Source organism: Chaetodon trifascialis, chromosome 15 (genome assembly GCF_039877785.1).
Source record: "Chaetodon trifascialis isolate fChaTrf1 chromosome 15, fChaTrf1.hap1, whole genome shotgun sequence".
Classification (NCBI taxonomy): domain Eukaryota; kingdom Metazoa; phylum Chordata; class Actinopteri; order Chaetodontiformes; family Chaetodontidae; genus Chaetodon; species Chaetodon trifascialis.
In genome coordinates this window covers 7726216-7747014 of record NC_092070.1, presented here as the reverse complement: position 1 = coordinate 7747014, position 20799 = coordinate 7726216, and the positions used below count along the sequence as shown (strand labels likewise).

The window sequence follows — 20799 nt, the reverse complement described above, 5'->3', positions numbered from 1 at the left end:
CCTCAACAATTGGAGGCGGAGCTCCGTGGAGATGGATTTTACTATGAGTTTAACCCTTTCAGAGAGATGCTAGAGATGGTATTTGGATGCATTTGTCAAGTTTCATGTTCTGGGGGTAAAGTAATCCTGAGACAATACATGGTCAACAGGGACCGAGGCAGGAATCTGAAAGAGCCAAGGCAGTATTAGTGGCCAAGGTTAAGGGGGAAAACAATCTGACGTTTTGAGAATAAAGTTTAAAATATATGGGAAAAAAAGTCCAAAAATTTCACAGGTCATTTGTCACTGTACTATATCCTGCATGGAAGAACATATTTAATCTGTTTAATTTAATATTTAATCTACCCAATCCCGTCAAAATACACAGTACAGCACTGGTTTTTGATGTATCCTCGTTCTCCCTTTTATTCTAGAAACCATATGATTTTTTTCCTAGAAATTGTTTGGCTTTTCTCCCCCCAAAATTCCAACAAGGTTTAGGAGTGTGTTAATGGGAATTTTTGACCATTCTTCAAGAAGCGTATTTGTGAGGTCACACCCTGATGTTGGATGAGAAAGCCTGACTCTCAGCTGTAATTCATCCCAAAGGTGTTCTATCAGGTTGAGGTGAGGCCAGTCAAGTTCATCCACACCAAACTCTCTCATCCATGTCTTTATGGACCTTGCTTTGTGCACTGGTGCACAGTCATGTTGGAACAGGAAGGGGCCATCCCCAAACTGTTCCCACAAAGTTGGGAGCATGGAATTGTCCAAAATCTCTTGGTATCCTGAAGCATTCAGAGTTCCTTTCACTGGAACCAAGGGGCCAAGCCCAGCTCCTGAAAAACAACCCCACACCATAATCCCCCCTCCACCAAACTTTACACTTGGCACAATGCAGTCAGACAAGTATCGTTCTAGTGGCAACTGCTAAACCCAGACTCATCCGTCAGATTGCCAGATGGTGAGGCATGATTCGTCACTCCAGAGAATGCGTCTCCACTGCTCGAGAACCCAGTGGTGACGTGCTTTACACCACTGCATCAGACGCTTTGCATTGCCCTTGGTGATGTATGGCTTGGATGCATCTGCCCGGCCATGGAAACCCATTCCATGAAGCTCTCTACGCACTGTTCTTGAGCTAATCTGAAGGCTACATGAAGTTTGGAGGTCTGTAGCAACCGATCGCAGAAAGTTGGCAACCTCTGTGCACTATGCACCCGCTGACCCTGCTCTGTCATTTTACATGGCCTACCACTTTGTGGCTGAGTTGCTGTTGTTCCCAATCACGTCCACTTTGTTATAATACTACTGACAGTTGACTGTGGAATATTTAGGAGCGAGGAAATTTCACGACTGGACTTGTTGCACGGGCGGCTATCACAGTACCACACTGGAATTCACTGAGCTCCTGAGAGTGACCCATTCTTTCACAAATGTTTGTAGAAACAGTCTGCATGCCTTGGTGCTTGATTTTATACACCTGTGGCCATGGAGGTGATTGGAACACCGGATTTCAATTATTTGGATGGGTATGTGAATACTTTTGGCAGTATAGTGTACATGCAATTTAATTAATGTCATTTCTTTAATCAAGTAAAACACAAAAGATATATGAAGTACAAAGTTAACTGACCAAAATACAACAGATACAACAGACTCACTGACCAGCAAGTACAACTTCCTGATACAATCTTAAAAATAGTCCATAAAGCCATCAGCATAGCTTTCATCTTCATATCTCTACTTCCTGAACTGAGGTAGGTCACCACTCGTAAATAACGAGCGGCACGTTATTTCGGGTTCAAAGTCTCAAATGTTGCTGGGCCCATAAGACAGTTTACAATGGGATTTACATCAGAAGAGGTGCAGAGATAAAGCACATCTAAAGATAAAACTTGAAAATACAACCTTGAACCGAGCAGAGAGAGCGCCATATATTTCAGGAATATACATAGTTCAATTATCCAGATGTTTCCTTTGAATGCACATGGAAGGGGCACTGGAACACTGACAGTGGTTTAAAGAACAAGAAGCTAAAGCACGTGGAGCTGGCCACAATACTCTGACCCTGTTATTATCAACCCCCTGATTGAGTCCATTTTATCATGTGTGACCTTCAGCGTAATTCCACTGATAAACATAAAAACAAGTGAAACTTCAAAGACACATAAGAAACAGGCTCAGTCATAGCTGAAGTGAGCACATGAGGAAACCATCACAGTGAAAACAAAACGTCACCCACGCAGTTAAGTACAGAGTCTGGTTAGCTGTGTCTTCACCTCAGGGCTGAAGATCTGCCTCACAGCAGCAAATGGAATTCAAGGATCAATGCCAAGGCTGTCACACTGCTGCCAGCGATACAATATGCGTGTGGTGTCCACTTTAAGAGAGAGCAGCGCGATGGAAGTGTATGTGATACAGATACAGTGACACGGATCCTTTAGTCAAGTAAAAGCACCAAAGTACTGCATACATGTGAATGTGTCAGCAGTACTGTCAGGGGTAGGAAGCATTCTGCATGATGACTACTTTTACTTTGATACTTTAAGTACATTTTATTGGCAAAACTTCTAGTTACTTAAGTAAAGATTCAGATTTGACTGGTAAAGGAGCATCTCTATAATGTGGGATTGCTACTTTTACTTAAGTAAATGATATGAATAATCCTTCTGAAATGTGGTAAAGTTTAAAGAATCATAAAATAGAAATAATCAAATAAAGTAGAGGTACATTAGTATTGCACTTTAATACAGTATTTGTGCAAATGTACTTTGCAGCAGCTACTTTAGGAACTCTACAGATCCAGTGCCACGTACTGTACAAGACACTGTTTCCGTCCCATGTTGGCCTTTTCCAGAGAGTGAGCCCACCCACTTCTCACCCCCACTCTACTGCACATCGGGGTCCATTTAATAAGAAGTGACATGGAATTTTCAGGCCTCTGCTAAAACTGGGTCCTTTGGGTGACCGACTATGAAACATGGACCGTTTTCTAAACAGTGCTGGGGTTGACCTCTAACTTCCCAAAGAGAAGTCAGCTGAATGCTGTGAGCCCCTATCCCAAAACATGCACACACACATCCCCCATCCTCCTCTGTTTCACCCCTTTCTAATTGAAACAATAGGTGGGGAGGCAGAAAATCCTGCGTGCCCTGACAGAGAAAGCATGAATAGAAACAAGAGTGAAGGTGAGGTTCACAACTGATGGCCTCTCATTAAGCACAATCTCAACTTTCTCACCTCAGCCATTGGCAACACTTTCTGGTACTTCCAGTATTACCCCAGCCCCCCCCCCCCCCCAATAAAACAAACAGTGTGTTGGCTGTAACGGATTTTCTGTCTCTGCCCTCCCTTGCAGTTCATATCAGGTTCTTCCAGATGTAGTTAATCACGTTTCTGGCTTCTGCTCCAGAAGAGCAGGCAGGGTGAGAGTGGGAGAGCTTTGTTTCTACAGTCCAATCAGAGGCAAAGAAAGCTCTCTGGCTTAACGTGTACATTAAATATTCCAGACTTCATGCATGTGCTCGGCTATCCATCATCCCCTGAAAATGTCCCCTGCCAGCCCAAGGATACATTTGTGGATCGCCCTGCTGTCATTGTGGCTCGTGGGTAGGGAGCGGCTGCACGGATAGGGAGTGCTGCTCACTAAATGACCTGTTTCTCGCACAAAGTTGCATTTGACCCTGAAAAAGAAGATAAGGCTGACGCTGTGTTGAAAGAGGACGGGACAATAAAAGGGTGCGGGGGAAGCTGTTGAGAGGTCTCCTGTCCTGCTTAGTTTCAGTCATTTTGACAAAGACAAGTCAGACCTCTGTCACTGAAGGCTCTGATTTAATCCATTAGGTGATCTAGAGAATATTTATAAAGGAAACAGCAAATGACTCCTGAAATAAGGACAGATACAACTGTACAAACACATTCACAAAGGAAAATGAGTCCACTGGGAGAATCGTGCTGAGGTGTCTCAGCCAAGGCATGAGAAATCACCCACACAGCAGATTCACGGAGATATAACCCCTCATGTTTGTTCAGGTGTTGGAGCATGTGCCCCTATAGGTACTAGCAAATCACGTGCGGGAAAGGAGGATGTGTATGTGTGTCAGGGGAGTAACCGCAGAGGAGTGAGGACGGTGTTGGAAAACTGAGATCAGATGATCAAGGAGGAACCCGCGGGCTGCTCCTACAGTTGCCACGGTGCACATGGAAAAAATTTAGATTAGCTCGACTCATTTGGAAAAAAGAATGTATTTGATAATCCACATATTGAAACAGTTGCATCTGAAAACTACACAGTATGTTGTGACTGAGAAATCAGAGCTATCTGAGCATGTAGCCATTGAAATAGTTAAACTGGTTAAATAAGCAAAAGTCATGGACAAACATCTGAAAAATTGGGCTTAAAGTATACGTTAAACTGTGAAATAGCGTGATAGATTAATGGTTGAGAAGTCTGGCTTCAGTGACAAGCAGCAAAACATTTACAGTTCAATTGCATGATTTAACACACAATATCCACTTTTACACAGATAATAGTATAGAATTAAAGAACACACAGTTTAAAATAACATGACTGGTGGCTTTGATGAAGGGATACTGTTCATCTGACAGACACCGGGAATAAAAGTGATACATGGCTGTGAATTCCCTGAAAACTGTGTTCATGAAACGTCGCAATGACGGTGAGAAAATGATGGTAGAGAGTGTAAACAAGCCCCTTTTGCGCTGCTACCTTTTCTCAGAAGGCCACCTAGTGGACAGATGCAGTTACTAAACTTGTCTCCATGTGTTCTGGACAAAAAAAATTGAAGCCTACAGATTAATCATGAGATGCCTTTATTGTACTTTTTGGAATCCAGTGACACCGACACGAGAAAATGGTCCTATCCCTCCCTCCCCCATTACATACACAACCTGAGAGGGAGGGGCTGCAGGGTGGGATGTACCGTGCTCCCGCTTGTAGTCTTAAATTAAACACAGAGATAATAGTGAAGACACATCCAGGTGCATTTCCACAGACACGCACGACATGCATTCAAAAGGGGACTTCAGGGAACAGTGACTCCTGGTTCACGTGTTGACGCTTTGTCTCGAAGTAAAAGACGACAAAATTCATACCACTTAAAAAAACAGCTGTCTTTATGGCCCACGATCAGTCGATAAGTCAGACTCTCCATTTTCCATTTACAGGAGAAAACAAAAAAGGCAAAGAGACACACTACTATTCATACTGGGGAAAATGGTTTAAATATGGAAGTGGATGGTTCATATCTTTCATATTTTAGTTTTTTCATTGGTTTTTAATTAATGGTATACTTTAATGAGAATACAATTGTCTCACTAAAAATCAGCTCGTCTAGGTAAAACTAGTCCTTTCCCCACTGTCTCCCTGCTGTATCTAAGTAAAATATATAAAGTCCAGTCGAGGGGCTCAGTGGGCCGTTGGTCCAATCACAAGTGGTTCACTTCAGTCCTCCTCACTGCCACTGGCCGAACGCTCCTGAAACAAACAAACAAACCATTTTGTCAATAAATGGCACAAAACATTAAAAAATTCCTGTTACTAAGAGTCCAAACCAAAGAGAGAGAGAGAGTTTACTATCGCACAAAAGAATAAAAGCATGAAAAGAAATGCAGACAATCCTCACATATCAAGATACTGATTCATTTCCTGTCGACTGACTGTTTTATTAACTGATTTATTGCTTCAACTGTATGTTACAAATATTAGCAAGAAGTTTAGTTTGGACCTGAAAATGCATTTGCTGCATATGGATGTGAGCTCTGGAGAAATATTAAAGATTTGCCACATCAGATGTGACAGGCAGATATGTATGTAAAGCCCCTTTCACACACACGCAGTGTATCCCTGAAACGTTCAGGAACCTACAGGGATCGATATAACGGGGAAATCTGTACCGTCAATTTCCTGCCTCAAGACCTGGTAATATTTGAGGAAAATGGCTGCGCCGCTGTGCAACTTTTTCCAAGAATCAGCTTGAAACAGCTACGTCAAAACACTTTCACGTGGAACCAATCACAAGGCTCCACTGATGACGCATTTAAATCCACATCTTGTTTGCAGTTAGATCATGAAAAAACACAACTCTCGCAAACTTTTTGAATATTAAATACATTATAAAAACAGTTCCTCGCCATGTTCTTAAAAATAATAACGGATGTCTTCTGCCACGCTCACATATAACTGGCTTTGCCCCTTCTTCTTCTTCTTCCTGTTCTTTTGCTGAGTTTTACAGCAGTTGCTTTACTGCCATCTGCTGGACTGTCTGTTGTTTTATCATTGCCACAGCATGTGCACAGAGGCGCATAATGGTAATATTCCTGAATGTGTGACTGAATTTGGTTCAATCCAGTCTCCAATAAGTCCAACAGCGAGGACACATGAAGAATGTTTTAAAGACTGGCTTTAAGCCTCTCAGTGGGATGTTGCTCGTCTCACCTCTTCCTGTTCCTCCTCACTGTCATCGTCGCTCACCACAGGTTTAGCCCGGGCACCGCGGCCCCTCCGCCGTTGTCCTTTTCCTCCTCGCTCCCCCTTTTCCTTCCGGCTCAGCTTTATCTTCACCTTCACTGAACGAGCTGACAAAAAGCAAAAGACACAAGTTAAAACTGCCTCCTTCATCTGATCATGTCAAAGCTTTCGTGTAAAGCGTTTCTGATACTCACATTCAGACTCTGAGCCTTCGTCTGGCTCCTCTTCCTCCTCCTCACTGTCCTCTCCTTCGCTCTCGTCCTCCTTCTCAATCTTCTGTCTCACACTGGTGAAGACAGACTGCAGCACGATGGAGTCCTCATAGATCTGAACGGTTCACAGGCAGAGAGCACGTTAACAGCTCTCCTGAGCTTCCACCTTTTCCTTATTTTGACTAAGAGCATGTTTGCTTGTGGCTTAACTCACCAGAGACCCCTCCAGGTTGAATGTCTGGGCGTTTTGACACAGCAGCATCACATCCTTCTCCAGGTCGTTCAGGCTGCGGTACTTATGGCTCCGGATCCTCTCCTGATGGAAAGAGGGCCCAAAGGAAGGCAGCAGTCAATAAATGATCAGATGAAAAAGGACTACAGAACTTTTTTTTAGCAGCTAGGCGTCCTCACCTTGATCTTTCTGAAGTCCACTGGTTTGCGGATGAGCTCATAGTATTCGGGCAGCTCCTTGCGAGATGGCAGCTGGATGAAGACTTCACTCAGCTGTCGGCCATTACTGTTGAGACAAGGAGGCTGTGATCTTAGTATGCGTCACTGTGAGTCAATGAGGAAGCTACCACTTGCTACTAATGATAATAATCGCTGTCAGAGATATGATCCAGTTCGTCAGGAAGCCAAGTTCCTCTGTCAGCGTGGTCAAAGCTAGAGTGTTAGACTCAGTAATGTTCTCACCCATCCTTGTATTTGATGACAGCATCAACGATCTTCTTCATCTTCTTCGTGAGGGAAAGTGGGTTGGGTGAGAGCTTCTCAGCCGGCGGGCGGCCGCGTTTCTTCGCCTTCTTCACCTCCTCGTCCTTCTCCCGCCCTCGCCCACTGCTGGAGCTTGGCGTGGCCGGGCCGCCGTCATGGTCACGGTCTCTCTTGCGCTTTCTGGTCGTCTTCTTGTGACGCACTTCCTCTTCGATGTCCTCCAGGTTTCCCTCTTCTATGGCCTGCAGCGAGGAGAAATGATCATTGAGCTGAATCGGATCAAAACTCATTTCAGATTGATTAATTTCTGCCTCCTAAGATGCAAAGTTACAAACTAAACATGACAACAACCCACCTTCAGCCACTGTTTCTCAGTGAGCGAGTCACTGTAGTCCACCTCCTTACGTTGGCGGGATCCTCTGCCAAACATCTTCTCCTCCTCCTCTTCACAAGTTAGCCTCTCAACCTCAGCGTCGTCTTTCAAAATCCAGCTGGGCATATCGTCCTCCTCCATCAGACGAGGTTTCCTCTTCGGGTTGCGGGCCTCCTCGCGGCGCCGGTCTAGATCCATGCGCTGGAGTAAAAAAAGGAATGCAGCATGGGGCTTAGTGGAGTCAAGTTGTGAAATTACAAAGCAGCTAATAACAGATTTAGAAGTGGAACTAACCATGAACTGTTCAAACTCCTCTTCACTCCTGGCAATCATCTGATTGACTGTCTCATCATCGGGAACTTCGTCTTCCTCCTGCAGACAAACGAGACACAGTTAGTGACAAGAGACTAAGGACAGATTCATGTGGCACCTCAGAGCCAAGTCTCTGAACTGACTCACTTACATGAAAAGGAAAAAAAACAATGCAATGTATATTACCATTTACCTTATGCTGACATTGCAAATATACGCATTATGTCTGTAATACATGACTGAAGCTTAGCATATTCATCTGCTTGAGCTATCTCTGGAACTGCATTTGAATGTTAAAAAGCAAAGGAGAAAGATATTTGCAAGAACAGCAGAAAGAGGGAAAAAAGGACTAAAAAAGGAAAAGCATTCACATTAAGCATGAAAGATAAAGTATCATATTAACCATCAAAGGTATGTGTAGAAGCAGAAATACATAAGAGGGAGAAAAGGAGAGTCTGGATTGATGAAAGCTCACAAATCCTGAGAAAAGAGGGAATAAGGAAGAGACAGAAGAGAAAAAAAAAAAAGGGAGAGAATGAAGAGGTGGAGCAGCGCACAGGCGGATGTGGGTGGGTGGGCGATGTGGTTACAGGTTCAGATCACACCCACCCACGCCCCCCTAGTGCGGCAGCCTCCTCGAGCCCCGACCTCGTCCTGTTCCTCGTGTTCCAGAATGGCCTGTAAGAAGGCCCGGCGCTCATAGCCTGAAGACTTCTGGTCGAACATGCCGGCCTGGATGACCTTCTGGTCCACGTTCAGTTTGTACTTGGCCGCCGCCAGGATCTTTTCCTCCACGCTGTTGACGGTGCAGAGGCGGAGCACGCGCACCTCGTTCTGCTGACCAATGCGATGGGCTCTGTCCTGGGCCTGCAAGTCCTGTAGGAGTACACACATGCATATGATTAGTTCAAGTGCAGTGACTGTGTGTGGTTTATAGTTATTAATTACTACCATATTCACTGCCATGACTGAGACCTGTGTTAATGCCAAAATATATTTGCATTTGAGTACCTGATGTGGGTTCCAGTCACTGTCAAAGATGATGACTGTGTCAGCAGACTGCAGGTTGAGGCCCAGACCTCCAGCCCTGGTGCTGAGCAGGAACACAAAGTACTCAGACGCTGGGTCATTGAAAGTCTTCAGCAGCATGCCGCGGTCCTCTGCCTTGGTCGTTCCTGTGGGACGGGGAAAGATTGTTCCATATGATGAGGTGACAGAACAAGAACCCTAAAAATACTGAAGATATTTAAAAGAAAGGCCATTGGGCATAGATTTACAAGCAGAGTGTGAGCACATGTTCATAAGAGGCTGGGTTGGTGGCAAATGCCTAATGTTTGCCTTGCTCAGAGGTGTCTCACCATCCAGACGCAGGTACTTGAAGTTACGGTAGGCAAAGTAGTCCTCCATGATGGTCATGAGTGAGGTCATTTGACAGAAGAGCAGCACTTTGTGGTTGGTGGCCCTCAGCTTGGGCAGGATACGATCCAGCAGCTCAAACTTTCCAGAGGAGCGGTACAGGTCAGGGCTGGACAGGCAAGACGGAGGAATATGAGGAAGAATGAGTCAGTATGCACCTCATATCCACATCCTCCCAGAACACACATCTACTACAAACACACACAACTTCAACCTTTACGTACCCGCTCACGATTCCACCAGAATAACCAAGATGCTCAGAGAAAGACTCCTGGAAAACAAAAACAAAAGAGGGTCACATTCGCTTCTATCTGCGTTCTTCATCAGGTGCTCCTCTTCTGGTGCACTTGGATGAAAGATATTTAGTTTGTTTAAGGCGGAGCTTCTGTTTGTTACCTCGATGTGCTGGAACATGTAGGGGTGGTTACAGATCTTTCTCAGTTGCATGATAGTGTTCATCAGGGTCTTCGTGCCACCTTTACCCTTGAAAGTTATAGAATAGAAAAAAAACACTTTTACTTTCCAATTATCTTTGAGCTTTGAAATAACAAATTGTCCCATACTTTATGTCAACAAAATTTAAAAAGACATTATTTTCATGGCCTTACCTTCTTGTCTTTTTCGGACCCATCTGTGAGCAAGACTCCCTTGGCCTGCATGTGTCTGTACAAAACCCTCTGTAGGGCTGACATGTCGCACTTGATCACATACTCCACCTAAAAAGCAACAATAAGGGGAAAACTTAAGAAAGCCACCAATTTCTAGCAATTATTTGATTTAAATAAACATCCACATATTTGTGTTAACGAGAAATATTGCAGGAATGAAATCAAAGGAGGATATGTGGTCTCAGTGAAAGCCAGTTATGTTTATTTGAAAGAAAGCTGACCTTCTCAGGCAGCTGGGCCTCGACTTCTTTCTTGAGTCGGCGCAGCAAGAAGGGCCTGAGCACCTTGTGTAAACGTCGAATGATCAGGATGGTCTCCTCTTCGTTCAGGTCAACCTTGAAGAAAAGAAGAGAAGTGGGGTTGAGAGGGGTACATCCATTCATTAAAAAACATTTTTTGTGCAACTCATGCATGTGGGCTGCTTGTAAATACTGGTATGTGAGAGTATTTCTAATTTTCATGACCTCACCTCCCCAAACACGTACAATAACCCCAACCAGACCAACCCACCTTCTCTCCAGTCATGGCAAAGGGGGCGTTGAACCACTGCTCGAATGTACTGCAGCTCTTGAAAATGGTGGGCAGGAGGAAGTTAAGCAGAGCCCAGAGCTCAGGCAGCTTGTTCTGCAGCGGGGTGCCTGTGAGCAGCAGACGCCGCGGGGCCAAGTAGTGCGTGTTCAAGACCTGGGTCAGCTTACAGTGGTGGTTCTTCATACGATGGCCTTCATCCACAATCATGTACTTCCAGCGAAGCTTTGGGAGGAAATATATAAGTTATAAAGAGGAACAAAAGACTTAGGGACGGATACATGATCGAATTCATCTCGTATGCAACCTGAAACTTAAGCCGAGGACGCTTCTTTACCTTTGCCAGCACTTGCTTATCTTTAATAATGTACTCGTATGTGGTGAGCAGCACGTTAAACTTTCCACTGCGCAAGATGGGAACGAATGCGCGACGAGCAGCTGGAGAACCCTGAAAAGTTCAACAATGCATGCAAAAAAATCAGCCAAATCCCTGAATGCATGGTTGACTTTGGGTTTTAAACACTTTCCATGATGACAAAAAGTGGCTGAATATCAAAGTAGGAGCCACTGACCTTGTAGGAGACTTTCACAACAGATGGCGCCCACTTATCAAACTCATACACCCAGTTTGATAGAGTTCTGGTAACATAAGACACAACAGAAATGTTTCTACTCGGCTCAACACAGAAACATAAAAACACAACTCATGCAGCTTTATGTTAAAGGACTCTGTCACAGATAAACCCTCAAGGAGCCGAGGAAGGTGCTTACGAGAGAGGTACGATGATGAGGAAGGGCCCGTTGAGGCGCTTGTACTCCATGAGGTAAGTGATGAGGGCGATGGTCTGGATTGTTTTTCCTAGACCCATCTCATCAGCCAGGATGCCGTTCAAGTTGTTGTTGTAAAGCGACACCAGCCACTCCAAACCTTTGATCTGAGCAGAAACGGGTCAAAGTTAGCATCGCTGCACTCATTAAACCACATACTCATAAAACCTCTCAAGGAACGGATTCCCTCATAAACAAAGTCTTTACAGCATGTGCTGCTTATATACCTGGTATTGCTTGAGCTGCCCGTTGACCAGCAGTGAGGACTGTTTATCCACTTTCTCAGTGACAGCATGAGCCACAGCATAGTACGACTGCAGGCCTCGGTTGAAACTCGCGTTGCCGTACTCATCATCTACATCCTGCTTGGCGTGTCTGGTGGAAGGTGGAGGGGTGGAGTGAGGATGAAAGAGTACAGAATACAGTGAGACATTTTTGGGCAAGTGAAATGCAGCAAATGAAAACAACTATGATACAAAAAGAAAACACAAGGCAACGCTGCGATGCCTTTCAAATATCTCTGTGTAACTTCATCACGACCTGTCAGTTTTAGAGTTATCATAAACTCATTTATTGCAAAGAAAGATGGCCAAAATCTTACTCAATGATGTGCCGGACATCCACCTCAGATACGTCTTCACTGTCAGGGTCAGGGATCTTCTTCTTCTCCTCTGATTGAGCTGAAGAATGCTGAGGCTGCTCATCGTCTTCATCCTGACAAAGAGAAACAGAGAGGTCAGAAAACTGTTCACGTTTACCATGCGACCACTTTGCTTTGATGAAGAGATGACTGTGTTCTATACCTCCTCCTCCTCCTCCTCGTCTTCTGAACCACTGTCTTCACTGTCTGAACGCGGTGCTACTTCATATCTGCAAAGGAACAAAATGTTTTGGACAAGGTTAAACACATGAAAATGCAGTCTACGCGCTGTAACTTTTACCCTTTATTCCAGAAGATCTGCACAAATTCAACAATGTGAAAGTTAGCGTTTGGCAGACATGACACTGACCCTGGGTTCATTTCAAGCCAGGCCTCCAGCTGACCAGCCTTAGGAGCCTCAACCCCAGTCAGGATCTTTCCACTGTCCACGTGAATGACCTTCACGGGAAGGTCACTCATTTGACTGGTCTCATCTAAAGGCTGGGAGAAGAGGGGAAAGGAGGAAAACGTTAATACTGTCAAGAAGATGTTTGGTATATGAATAAACTGCACATTAAGATGAATAATGGCGTCCTATTCAAACAGACGTGATCCTCTTTTAAACTCACCTCTCCATCAGGTCCCAGACCAGCAGCACCACCATCCACAGGCTCTGGCTTCTGAAAAGGTTAAAAAAAACAAACAAATTAAAAGCACATGTAAAAATGCAATTTAGTACCAAAGAAATACCTAACAAACGCCCGTTACAAACATTTACCTTCTTTTTCTTCTTCTTTTTCTTCTCTTTGAGAGCTTGTACGGCTTTGTGGGCGCGCACCAGCTCGGTGAGGTTGGCCACGTACTCGTCCGTCTGCTGCAGCAGGTAGGCCAGACGCTTGTCTTTCTTTTGGTCGATGAGTTTACGATAGCCTTCTTCATCTTCAGCCTGGGACCAGATTCACAGAGACGTTACATGCTTGTGTTGGACTAACAGACAACATGTCTTTCTGAAACTGTCCACATAATAGCAAATACAGACGTAATTTTCATTTAAGTGTCTCCTCAATAGATCTGAGTCTCACCATCAGCCTCCGCATTCTCTCCTTTTCAATGCGCTCATTCTCTTTCTTCTGCTCGCGCTCAGTGTTGGCATGATAAGTGGCGACAGCTTTGGTGGCCTTCTGGATCTTGGCTGTGATGGAGCGGTGGTACTCCTTAAAGTCCTTGGCGTGCTGCAGGATGCTGTTGAGGTATTCCTATTGACAGGACACACAAGGCCACCACTGTTATTACATTCTGGAAACAAGGTGAATAGAAATGAAGCTCTTTTTATATTTTCTTTTCTTTAACCCTCTGGTTGCTGTGTTAAACAACGTTCCTGCTTATTTCTGCTGTCTTGAGCAGGTCTGTAGTGTTTCTGGGACTAACCAATGTATGCTCAACTGCTAAATGAATCCCTTTACCCTAAACCACGCTGCTTTGCTCCCACGTGCACAAGTTTTTTCAGTACCTGGTGTTTCTGCCGACGTTTGCGCTCCTGTTCAATCTTCTGCTGTTTTTCAAGCTTCTCAGTGATGCGGGCCTCGCGCAGAGACTGACGCTTGCTGCGCTTGTAGGCCTTAGCGTTGAGGGCAGTTTCCAAAGCTGTGTCACGGCGCATGCAAACCACCACCTCCTGACGCAGCTGTGGGTACAAGAAACACGATGAATTAAAAAACATATCTATTCAACAGTGACAGAGCAGTAACTCTGGAGAGTGATTAAATAAGCAGAAGGTAAATACATGCCACAGCTGTCTACTCTTTGAACTGAAGGTAACATCATGGTTACCTGTCTCTGGAAGTTAAGCAGCCTCAGGGCCTTGAGCTCGATGGTGGCCTTGGTGCGCAGGTCACCGGCTAGAGAGCCAGGCAGGTTCTCCAGCTCCTGGATACGATGAGCAATACGAGCCTGTAGCCTGAAGAATACATATTTAAACAAATATATTAGTGATGACCACTATTTTTCTCCCCTTCAGGCTGACCATCCACAATTTAAAATACTCAGATTGCTAAATCATGGCAGTCTCATCTTTGTAACCAAATGAAGCTCATGCAGAAAAATGAGATTTCTCTTCAAGAGTAAAACGGGAACTCTGCCAGGCTCTGTCTTTGGTCAATTTCTCTTCAGCTTATATACTGTGTGTGCCTGCATTTATCTAGTAGAAGTACTTTCTTAGTTTCCATCCATTTGTTACAATAATTATAGTACTGAATGATTATGAAGGATCATGGTGCCATTAACTAACTTTGAACTGTTTTATTGTTTGTGTTTATTGTTGTTTGGTACAACACTGATCCCCTGTGTGTTTCCATATTATTCCCTGCCCCGTCTCACCTGTACTCTCTCTCCTGGAGGATCTCCACTGGGTCCAGCCCACGAGGTTTTTGGATGGGGGTTATGCGATTCTGCTTCTGGTGAAGCATCATGGGAGGGGGCTGGGCCGGATGTCCTGGGGACTGCGTCTGAGGGGGCATTACTGGGGAGGCAGCGGGGGGCACAGAGGGAGGAGCTGGAGAGGGTCTACCAGTGGGTTGTGGTGGAATCAGCTTCTGAGGAGGGTTGGATGGCGCAGCTGCATTCACCATTGGTCCTAGAAGAGAGGAATCAAGTCAGTGTTGCTGCGTGTGCACATACAGCATTCACAGTGCTGACTGAGGTGAGCCTCAAGACTAAATTTACCTTCAGGCCATGATTTAGGGGGTCCATTGGTAGGTTGTCCTTGCATACCTGGAGGAACTCCTGCAGGCCCAGGAGGTGCCATATTTGGACCTACCATGCCTGAAACAAGGAGAATGGTAAGATTTTTCTGGTAATTAGAAAATAAAGGGACAGCTCAAAATAAATAAACAAAATAAATTTAGCCACAAGGTGTCTCTGTTGAGCTATCAAATATGTCTTTGTTTTGACCTTAGCTTATAAATGTGGGTACAATTTTCTTAAGACGCACAAACTACACCCACCGTGTGGTCTGTTGTAGTTGGCCTGAGCTGGTCCCGGACCAGCCCCAGGCCCAGCTCCAGGTCCTGTAGTTGGTGGCATGTTGGGCATTGGCTGTTGCTGCATCCCTGGCATGGGCCTCTTCCCTTGCACTGCCATCTGCAGGTGTTCTGGTAAGGGCTGACTGCGTGCCAGCATCTTGTAGGCCATAATCTGAGCCCTGAGTTGGTGCAACTGGTTCTGGTTGAAAGGAGTGGGTCCACCTGCACCAACTGGTCCACCTCCTGCACCACCGGGTCCGCCTGGACCCTGGGGACCCCCACGGTTAGGCTGACCCATTCCCTGGTTTGGGTCCCCACTGCCCTCCATAGGCCCAGCCCCAGGGCCAGAGGGACCTCCAGGCATCATAGGGCCAGAGGGAGGCCCGTTGGCTGGGACAGGGCTAGGTGCGTGCTCCGAGCCTCCTAATGGAGATGGGTAACCTGGGGCACACAGAACAGATGAGTGATGGGAATGCCAAAAAATAAATAAATTCAAGCATTGTGCTTAAAAAGTAATGTTTTCTAACAACTAATCTGTATTTGACCATAATGACAGTTAAAATACTGACTACAAGCTAAGTAACATGCAGACTATAAGTCCAAATACTGACCAGAAGAAGACTGAACAAAACACTCTTCACTTCAACACACAACCACCTCAAGATCACAGACACTGCCATCATGTCATTGCACTGCTCCTATGTCTGTCTGTCTCTTCCTATCCACGTTTGCTTACTGACTGTGGTTTTGTAGATGCAGCTGCCTTTGTTGCTGTCTGAAAGGGGAAGCCCCTCAACCCCGCCCCTATCGCTGTCCTGCCTACTGTTGTCTACTCATGCTGCCAAACCAGCAGCAACACAAGAAGAGAAACCGGCTGGATGGGTTCACACACACACACACACACACACACACACACACACACACACACACACACACACACACACACACACACACACACACACACACACACACACACACACACACACACACACACACACACACACACAGGCAGCACAGTATATCTGTGTGATTCAGTTATCTGTTCTTCCATTGTGGAGTTTTTTCAGGGACAAACAAAACAAAGAAAAATTCATTTTAATCTGTTTTCACCCACTGTGTGTTGACTAAGTATACAACTCAAGTTATCTGAGGATTCACGCTGACAACCTTCAGGCTGCACAATGATATTAACATGAGAATGTATTTACTCAATGTTTCACCTCTCTAGAACTTCCAGCAGAGGCGACATAAAACATAATGCTGTGTGGTGCGTTACCTTGGGAATGTTGGTCCATTGGGCTTGGAGGGGGTCCCATCCCACTGTGTCCCCCTGGTCTCATACCCATGCCCTTCATCTGGCTATAGCGGGGGTCATCGGGCATTCCCTTCTCATGCATGGCTTCCATGGGCTGATTAAAAAACAATACATACATAAGTCAAATACTGATGTGAGGTTGGAACTTCTATTTTACAACTGCTCCAAAGCTACATATTTAGTAATAGTATAATCTTAGTTTGTTAGCTCTTCTGCTAAAAGGTGTCAACGCTAAAAGGTAATATTTAGATTAAGACTGTCAATAACAGTTAACCATCTCAAGAGCAGAGACAGGCACCACTGTGATCGCAAAATGTTAGCTCAAAAGATGAAGCCATGAACTCAAATTTCAACCTAAGAGGAAAATATGTTAATGAAAGCAGGCTAAACACAGGAATTAAAAAAAAATAGGTATAGTACTTTATGCATCTGGTGCATGTTGTCCTGGGGATATCCTGAGGGTCCCTGTGGAGGGTGGGGGTGTCCTGATCCAGGAGGTCCTGGGCTGGGCCCCATCATGCTGTGGGCTGAGCCTGGAGAGGGGCCTGGGCTGGGCCCCATCATACCTCCTGGAGATGGCCCTGGGCCCGGGGAGGGTCCAGGCCGAGGTGTCCCTCCCATTGGGGGGTCCGGGGTGGACATCTCTCAGGGGAAACGTGGGGGAATGTGTGGAAGCAGCAAGTACCCCTGTGAAGAGAGATGACATTAAGGCAATGATCAGAAACCATCTGTTACAGATGAACATACATATTTGTATGGGACCATTTCTGCCCCCTTTGAACTGCACGGGACCAAACAGTGCAGCCCCCTCTCTTCTCTGATATTTGCCCTGGCTGTAGAACCTCTTGCATAAGCCATTAGGGGCCACAACAACATTAAAAGCACAGCTTCAGGGCAAAAAAAACACAACTTACTGCTATATGCAGATGATACTTTACTGTTGTCAAGCGTCTCAGAAACTTCAGTGCCACAGATTTGCAGACAAAGAGACTGGCACCACTATTTCTTCTCACTCACTCAGTTGTCTAAATCATATCTATCAGAGGTCTGTGCTCCCACAATTAGGGATGTACTTTTTCCCACTTGCCTAATAAAACCATGACAGTTCTAACAATGACTCTGAAAACAAATTTTATTTTCACACATTCCTCATTTTTTGACAAACAAATTAAATATCCAGCACATGGACAGGACTACAAAATCCTGTACAACTGACAACGGCTGATCATCAAAGCAGTGCATTGGGTAAGAGGATCTGTTATTTTTACTGCCTGTGGGTTGTCTCAGGACATTTTCTCTCGCTTCTCCAGCATTTGCTACAACGTTCACTCTTGCCGTTTCCCACTGCGAGTATTCGCAAACTCTTTGAACTCTGATTATTGATTGATTGATCCATGTTCTCTGTGTATCATATAATCATGTATGCTCAGTTTGACAAACATGAGGTGTAAAACTGTGATATGACAGTCTGTGTTACGAACCATCAAGAGGAATGTACATGTTTCTAATGCATTAGTATTCACCCCCAGAGTCAATACTTTGTAGAACCACTTTTTGCTGCAAATACAGTGGCTAGTCTTGTGGGGTATGTTTCTACCAGCTTTCCATATCTAGAGACTGCAATTTGCGTCCATTCTTCTTGACAAACTGGCTCTAACTCAAGCTCAGTAAGACTGGATGGATACCATCTTTGAACAGCAATTTTCAAGTCTTGAAACAGATTCTCAATCAACTTGAGGTCCTGGTTTTGACTGGGCCAGTCTGACATTATTTGCCTTCAACCATTCCAGTGTAGCTCTGGCTGTAAGGTGAACTTCCATCCCATCTTTAGGCCTCTTGCAGACTGAAACAGGTGTTCTTCAAGAATTGCCCTGTATTTGGCTCCATCCATCTTGCCCTCAGTGTTGGCCACTTTCCCAGTACCTGCAGATGAAAAGCACCCCTACAGCACAATGCTGCCACTACTGAGATTCACTGAGGGGATGATGCGCTCAGAGTGAGGTGATGTATTGGGTTTGGCTTCCACCATGCACAGCATTTTGCACCAGATCCAAAAAGTAAAATTTTGGTATCATCTGATACCTTCTTGCAGGATTTTTTAAATAATGTAACTCTGCTTTGTACTGCTCCACAACCTTATTCCTAAGCTGTTTGATGACCTCCTTGGTCTTCATGGTGCCATTTGTTTGAAAATGTTTTTTTTCCCCCAGCAAACTCTGAGGCCTTCGCGTAACAGAGGCATTTACACTGAGATTAAATTGCATCCAGGTGGACTCTAGCTCTATGACTTCTGAACGCAAGGGGTTGTGCTTGATCTTAGGGGCTTCACAGCAATGAGGTGAATACATATGCACTCAACTCTTCAGATTTTGTTTGGAAAAAATTTTGAAACAATACTTCAGAAAACAATGTAATACACCTGATGAATACTTTTGCAAGCCACCGCATATTCACAAAGCGACAGGTCATCCTTTTTCATCTTCCCAGAAGCACAAATTCACAAGACAATGATCGATGAGATCTGATGAGGCATGGAGATATCAGCCCGAGCTAACCACAAATTAACAAGCTCAATGCGCCGTATTATAACAGATGAAAACTGTTGTCTGCTTCAACCCACATTTAGAGCATTAATCAAATTTCTCCCACAAAGCGTGCATCCGACAGTTAAAACAGCGGGCATTTAGAAAGCAGCTCTCAATAACTTCTGTGGATCGCTGCACATGTTGAGTGATTATTTTTGCAATGTGATGCTGCTGTTATGTTTTTCAAAAGTATTGTTTGGTGCTTTTGCAAAGTGCAAACCACACACAAAATAATCTCTGCTTGTTGGGTGACCTCGACCCAAAACCTCCAAACCACAACTGATCACAAAAAAATGAAAGTTTTCTCACTGCTGTGGGGTGAAATGTCCTCTCACATATGTCCAATCCTGAACACTTGTTGGTTCAAAATGTGACAGATGGTCAGCTGCTAAACGGAACAATATAATTCACAACACTCACATCCACCTCTGATTTGTAAGCAATAAGTGAGGCATATAACTATCTGCAATATGTGAGCTTCGTTCACACAGAGGAGGTCATTTAAACTGTCGCTTCATGAGTCAAAACGATTAAAAAAAACATATAGACGAGGCTCCATACAAAACATACAATAGGTGCTGATACAGACGCATCTCTTAAAAGTGAGAGAGATTCGCAGTTCAAAGTAAAAACTTTTTGCCACTCCAGTTGTTATAATGCTTACTTATAGTTAGTTAACCAGTTAGGTTAACTATTATTAGCATTGGTAGCTTAGCTAGCATTAGCCAGGCCTACCCGGATTTAATAGTTAACGTCACATTAACGCTACGTCCGTTAGCCGCCTGTAAACCCGTCGTTTTAATAGCTTGTTTTGCATAATGAAACACGACTTTACTCGTATTCACTGGACCCAGCTAAACCGACGGCAAAGCTAAAAAGAAAAAGGCCGACTCAGACTAGCCTGCTAGGTAAAAGCCAAACACAAAAACACAAGCTGGTTGCTGACGGTACCTAGCATGCTAGCGAGCTAGTTGTGTTAGCCTAGCCGGCCACGCTCTCCCAGGCCAATTAGGCACAAAAAATGTGTTGTTTTTCCGAGGAATTTGTCCAGATGCGGTGTCCTGTGGAAGGTTAGAGCATCCCTCATCGCCGGAGCTGATTGATCCAACGCGCCTCCCGTACCCTTGGCTGGGTGCTCCGCTCTAAGTACATTTCCAAAAACAATTTTCATTCATTGCACACTGTCGCGCCACAGCAGCGCTACTGTAATGTCGGTCTCGTCTTTTTGCTCAACGAAAAAGACCATATAAAAGCACACGGAGACGCTCACAGCAGCGGAAAACACAGACAAAACTCCCTCGATGGAACAACAAAATTACAGTTAACTTACACAAGTGGTGAAAGGTGATGTTTGGATCCTCACCGGTGGCAGCGTCTCTTGGTTTTCCTCCTAGCCAGAAACAAAGACCGACCTACCCAGTTGGTTTTTTTCCTTCACCCCCCTCTCTCGGCAGATTGTATCGCAGGGACCGGCCTGTGCGGCTCTGCAGCGCCCCCCTCCGCCGCCTCACTCAGCCCGCATGCCCAGTGAAGGCTGCGTTACAGTGGGGGATGAAAGAGCGAGAAGCCGGCGTGGGGGAGGGGAGAGCGAGTTATTGTGGAACAGACAGCGAGAAAGAGCACTAAACTGCGCCTTTATTTCTGTGTGAAAATACTCAAACACTCTCCCACGTGCAGAGAATCAAACTTAACCAGGCCGAGCGCTGGGCCTGTTCG

The 20799-nt window shown here is 45.0% G+C and overlaps 1 protein-coding gene across 3 annotated transcripts; it reads right to left on the bottom strand.

Annotated features, from left to right (window-relative positions):
• Positions 1 to 4798: 4798 nt before the first annotated feature.
• smarca4a (SWI/SNF related BAF chromatin remodeling complex subunit ATPase 4a) lies at positions 4799 to 20554 on the bottom strand. Of its 3 annotated transcripts, none has more exons than XM_070982109.1 (34): positions 20414 to 20554; positions 16919 to 17185; positions 16460 to 16592; positions 15166 to 15624; positions 14885 to 14983; positions 14540 to 14795; positions 13994 to 14120; positions 13674 to 13847; positions 13246 to 13419; positions 12942 to 13109; positions 12793 to 12843; positions 12534 to 12664; positions 12327 to 12393; positions 12125 to 12237; positions 11751 to 11898; positions 11467 to 11630; positions 11268 to 11334; positions 11033 to 11143; positions 10678 to 10920; positions 10389 to 10502; positions 10108 to 10215; positions 9896 to 9982; positions 9724 to 9770; positions 9442 to 9608; positions 9095 to 9258; positions 8693 to 8959; positions 8066 to 8143; positions 7754 to 7972; positions 7378 to 7640; positions 7096 to 7201; positions 6899 to 7000; positions 6667 to 6799; positions 6440 to 6579; positions 4799 to 5479 (listed from the first exon to the last, which is right to left on the bottom strand). In XM_070982109.1, exons 2-34 carry the CDS (start codon positions 17138 to 17140, stop codon positions 5447 to 5449), a joined length of 4935 nt encoding a protein of 1644 aa, XP_070838210.1. In that variant the 5' UTR covers positions 17141 to 17185; positions 20414 to 20554; the 3' UTR covers positions 4799 to 5446. The 3 variants fall into 3 exon arrangements, with proteins under 3 accessions (XP_070838210.1, XP_070838211.1, XP_070838212.1); XM_070982110.1 differs by having other exon boundaries at positions 8732 to 8959; XM_070982111.1 differs by lacking the exons at positions 8693 to 8959; positions 9095 to 9258; positions 9442 to 9608; ... (21 more) ...; positions 16919 to 17185; positions 20414 to 20554 and adding an exon at positions 8487 to 8575.
• Between the last annotated feature and the right edge of the window lie 245 nt (positions 20555 to 20799).

Excerpts from the sequence above, each read along its gene's own strand:
- smarca4a (XM_070982109.1), bottom strand. The coding sequence starts at position 17,140 with ATGTCCACCCCGGACCCCCCAATGGGAGGGACACCTCGGCCTGGACCC. Across the intron at positions 12,394-12,533 it reads TGGCTTGAAATGAACCCAGG|ATATGAAGTAGCACCGCGTT; the intron begins GTCAGTGTCATG and ends GTTCCTTTGCAG. Across the intron at positions 5,480-6,439 it reads GTGAGGAGGAACAGGAAGAG|GAGCGTTCGGCCAGTGGCAG; the intron begins GTGAGACGAGCA and ends TGTTTGTTTCAG.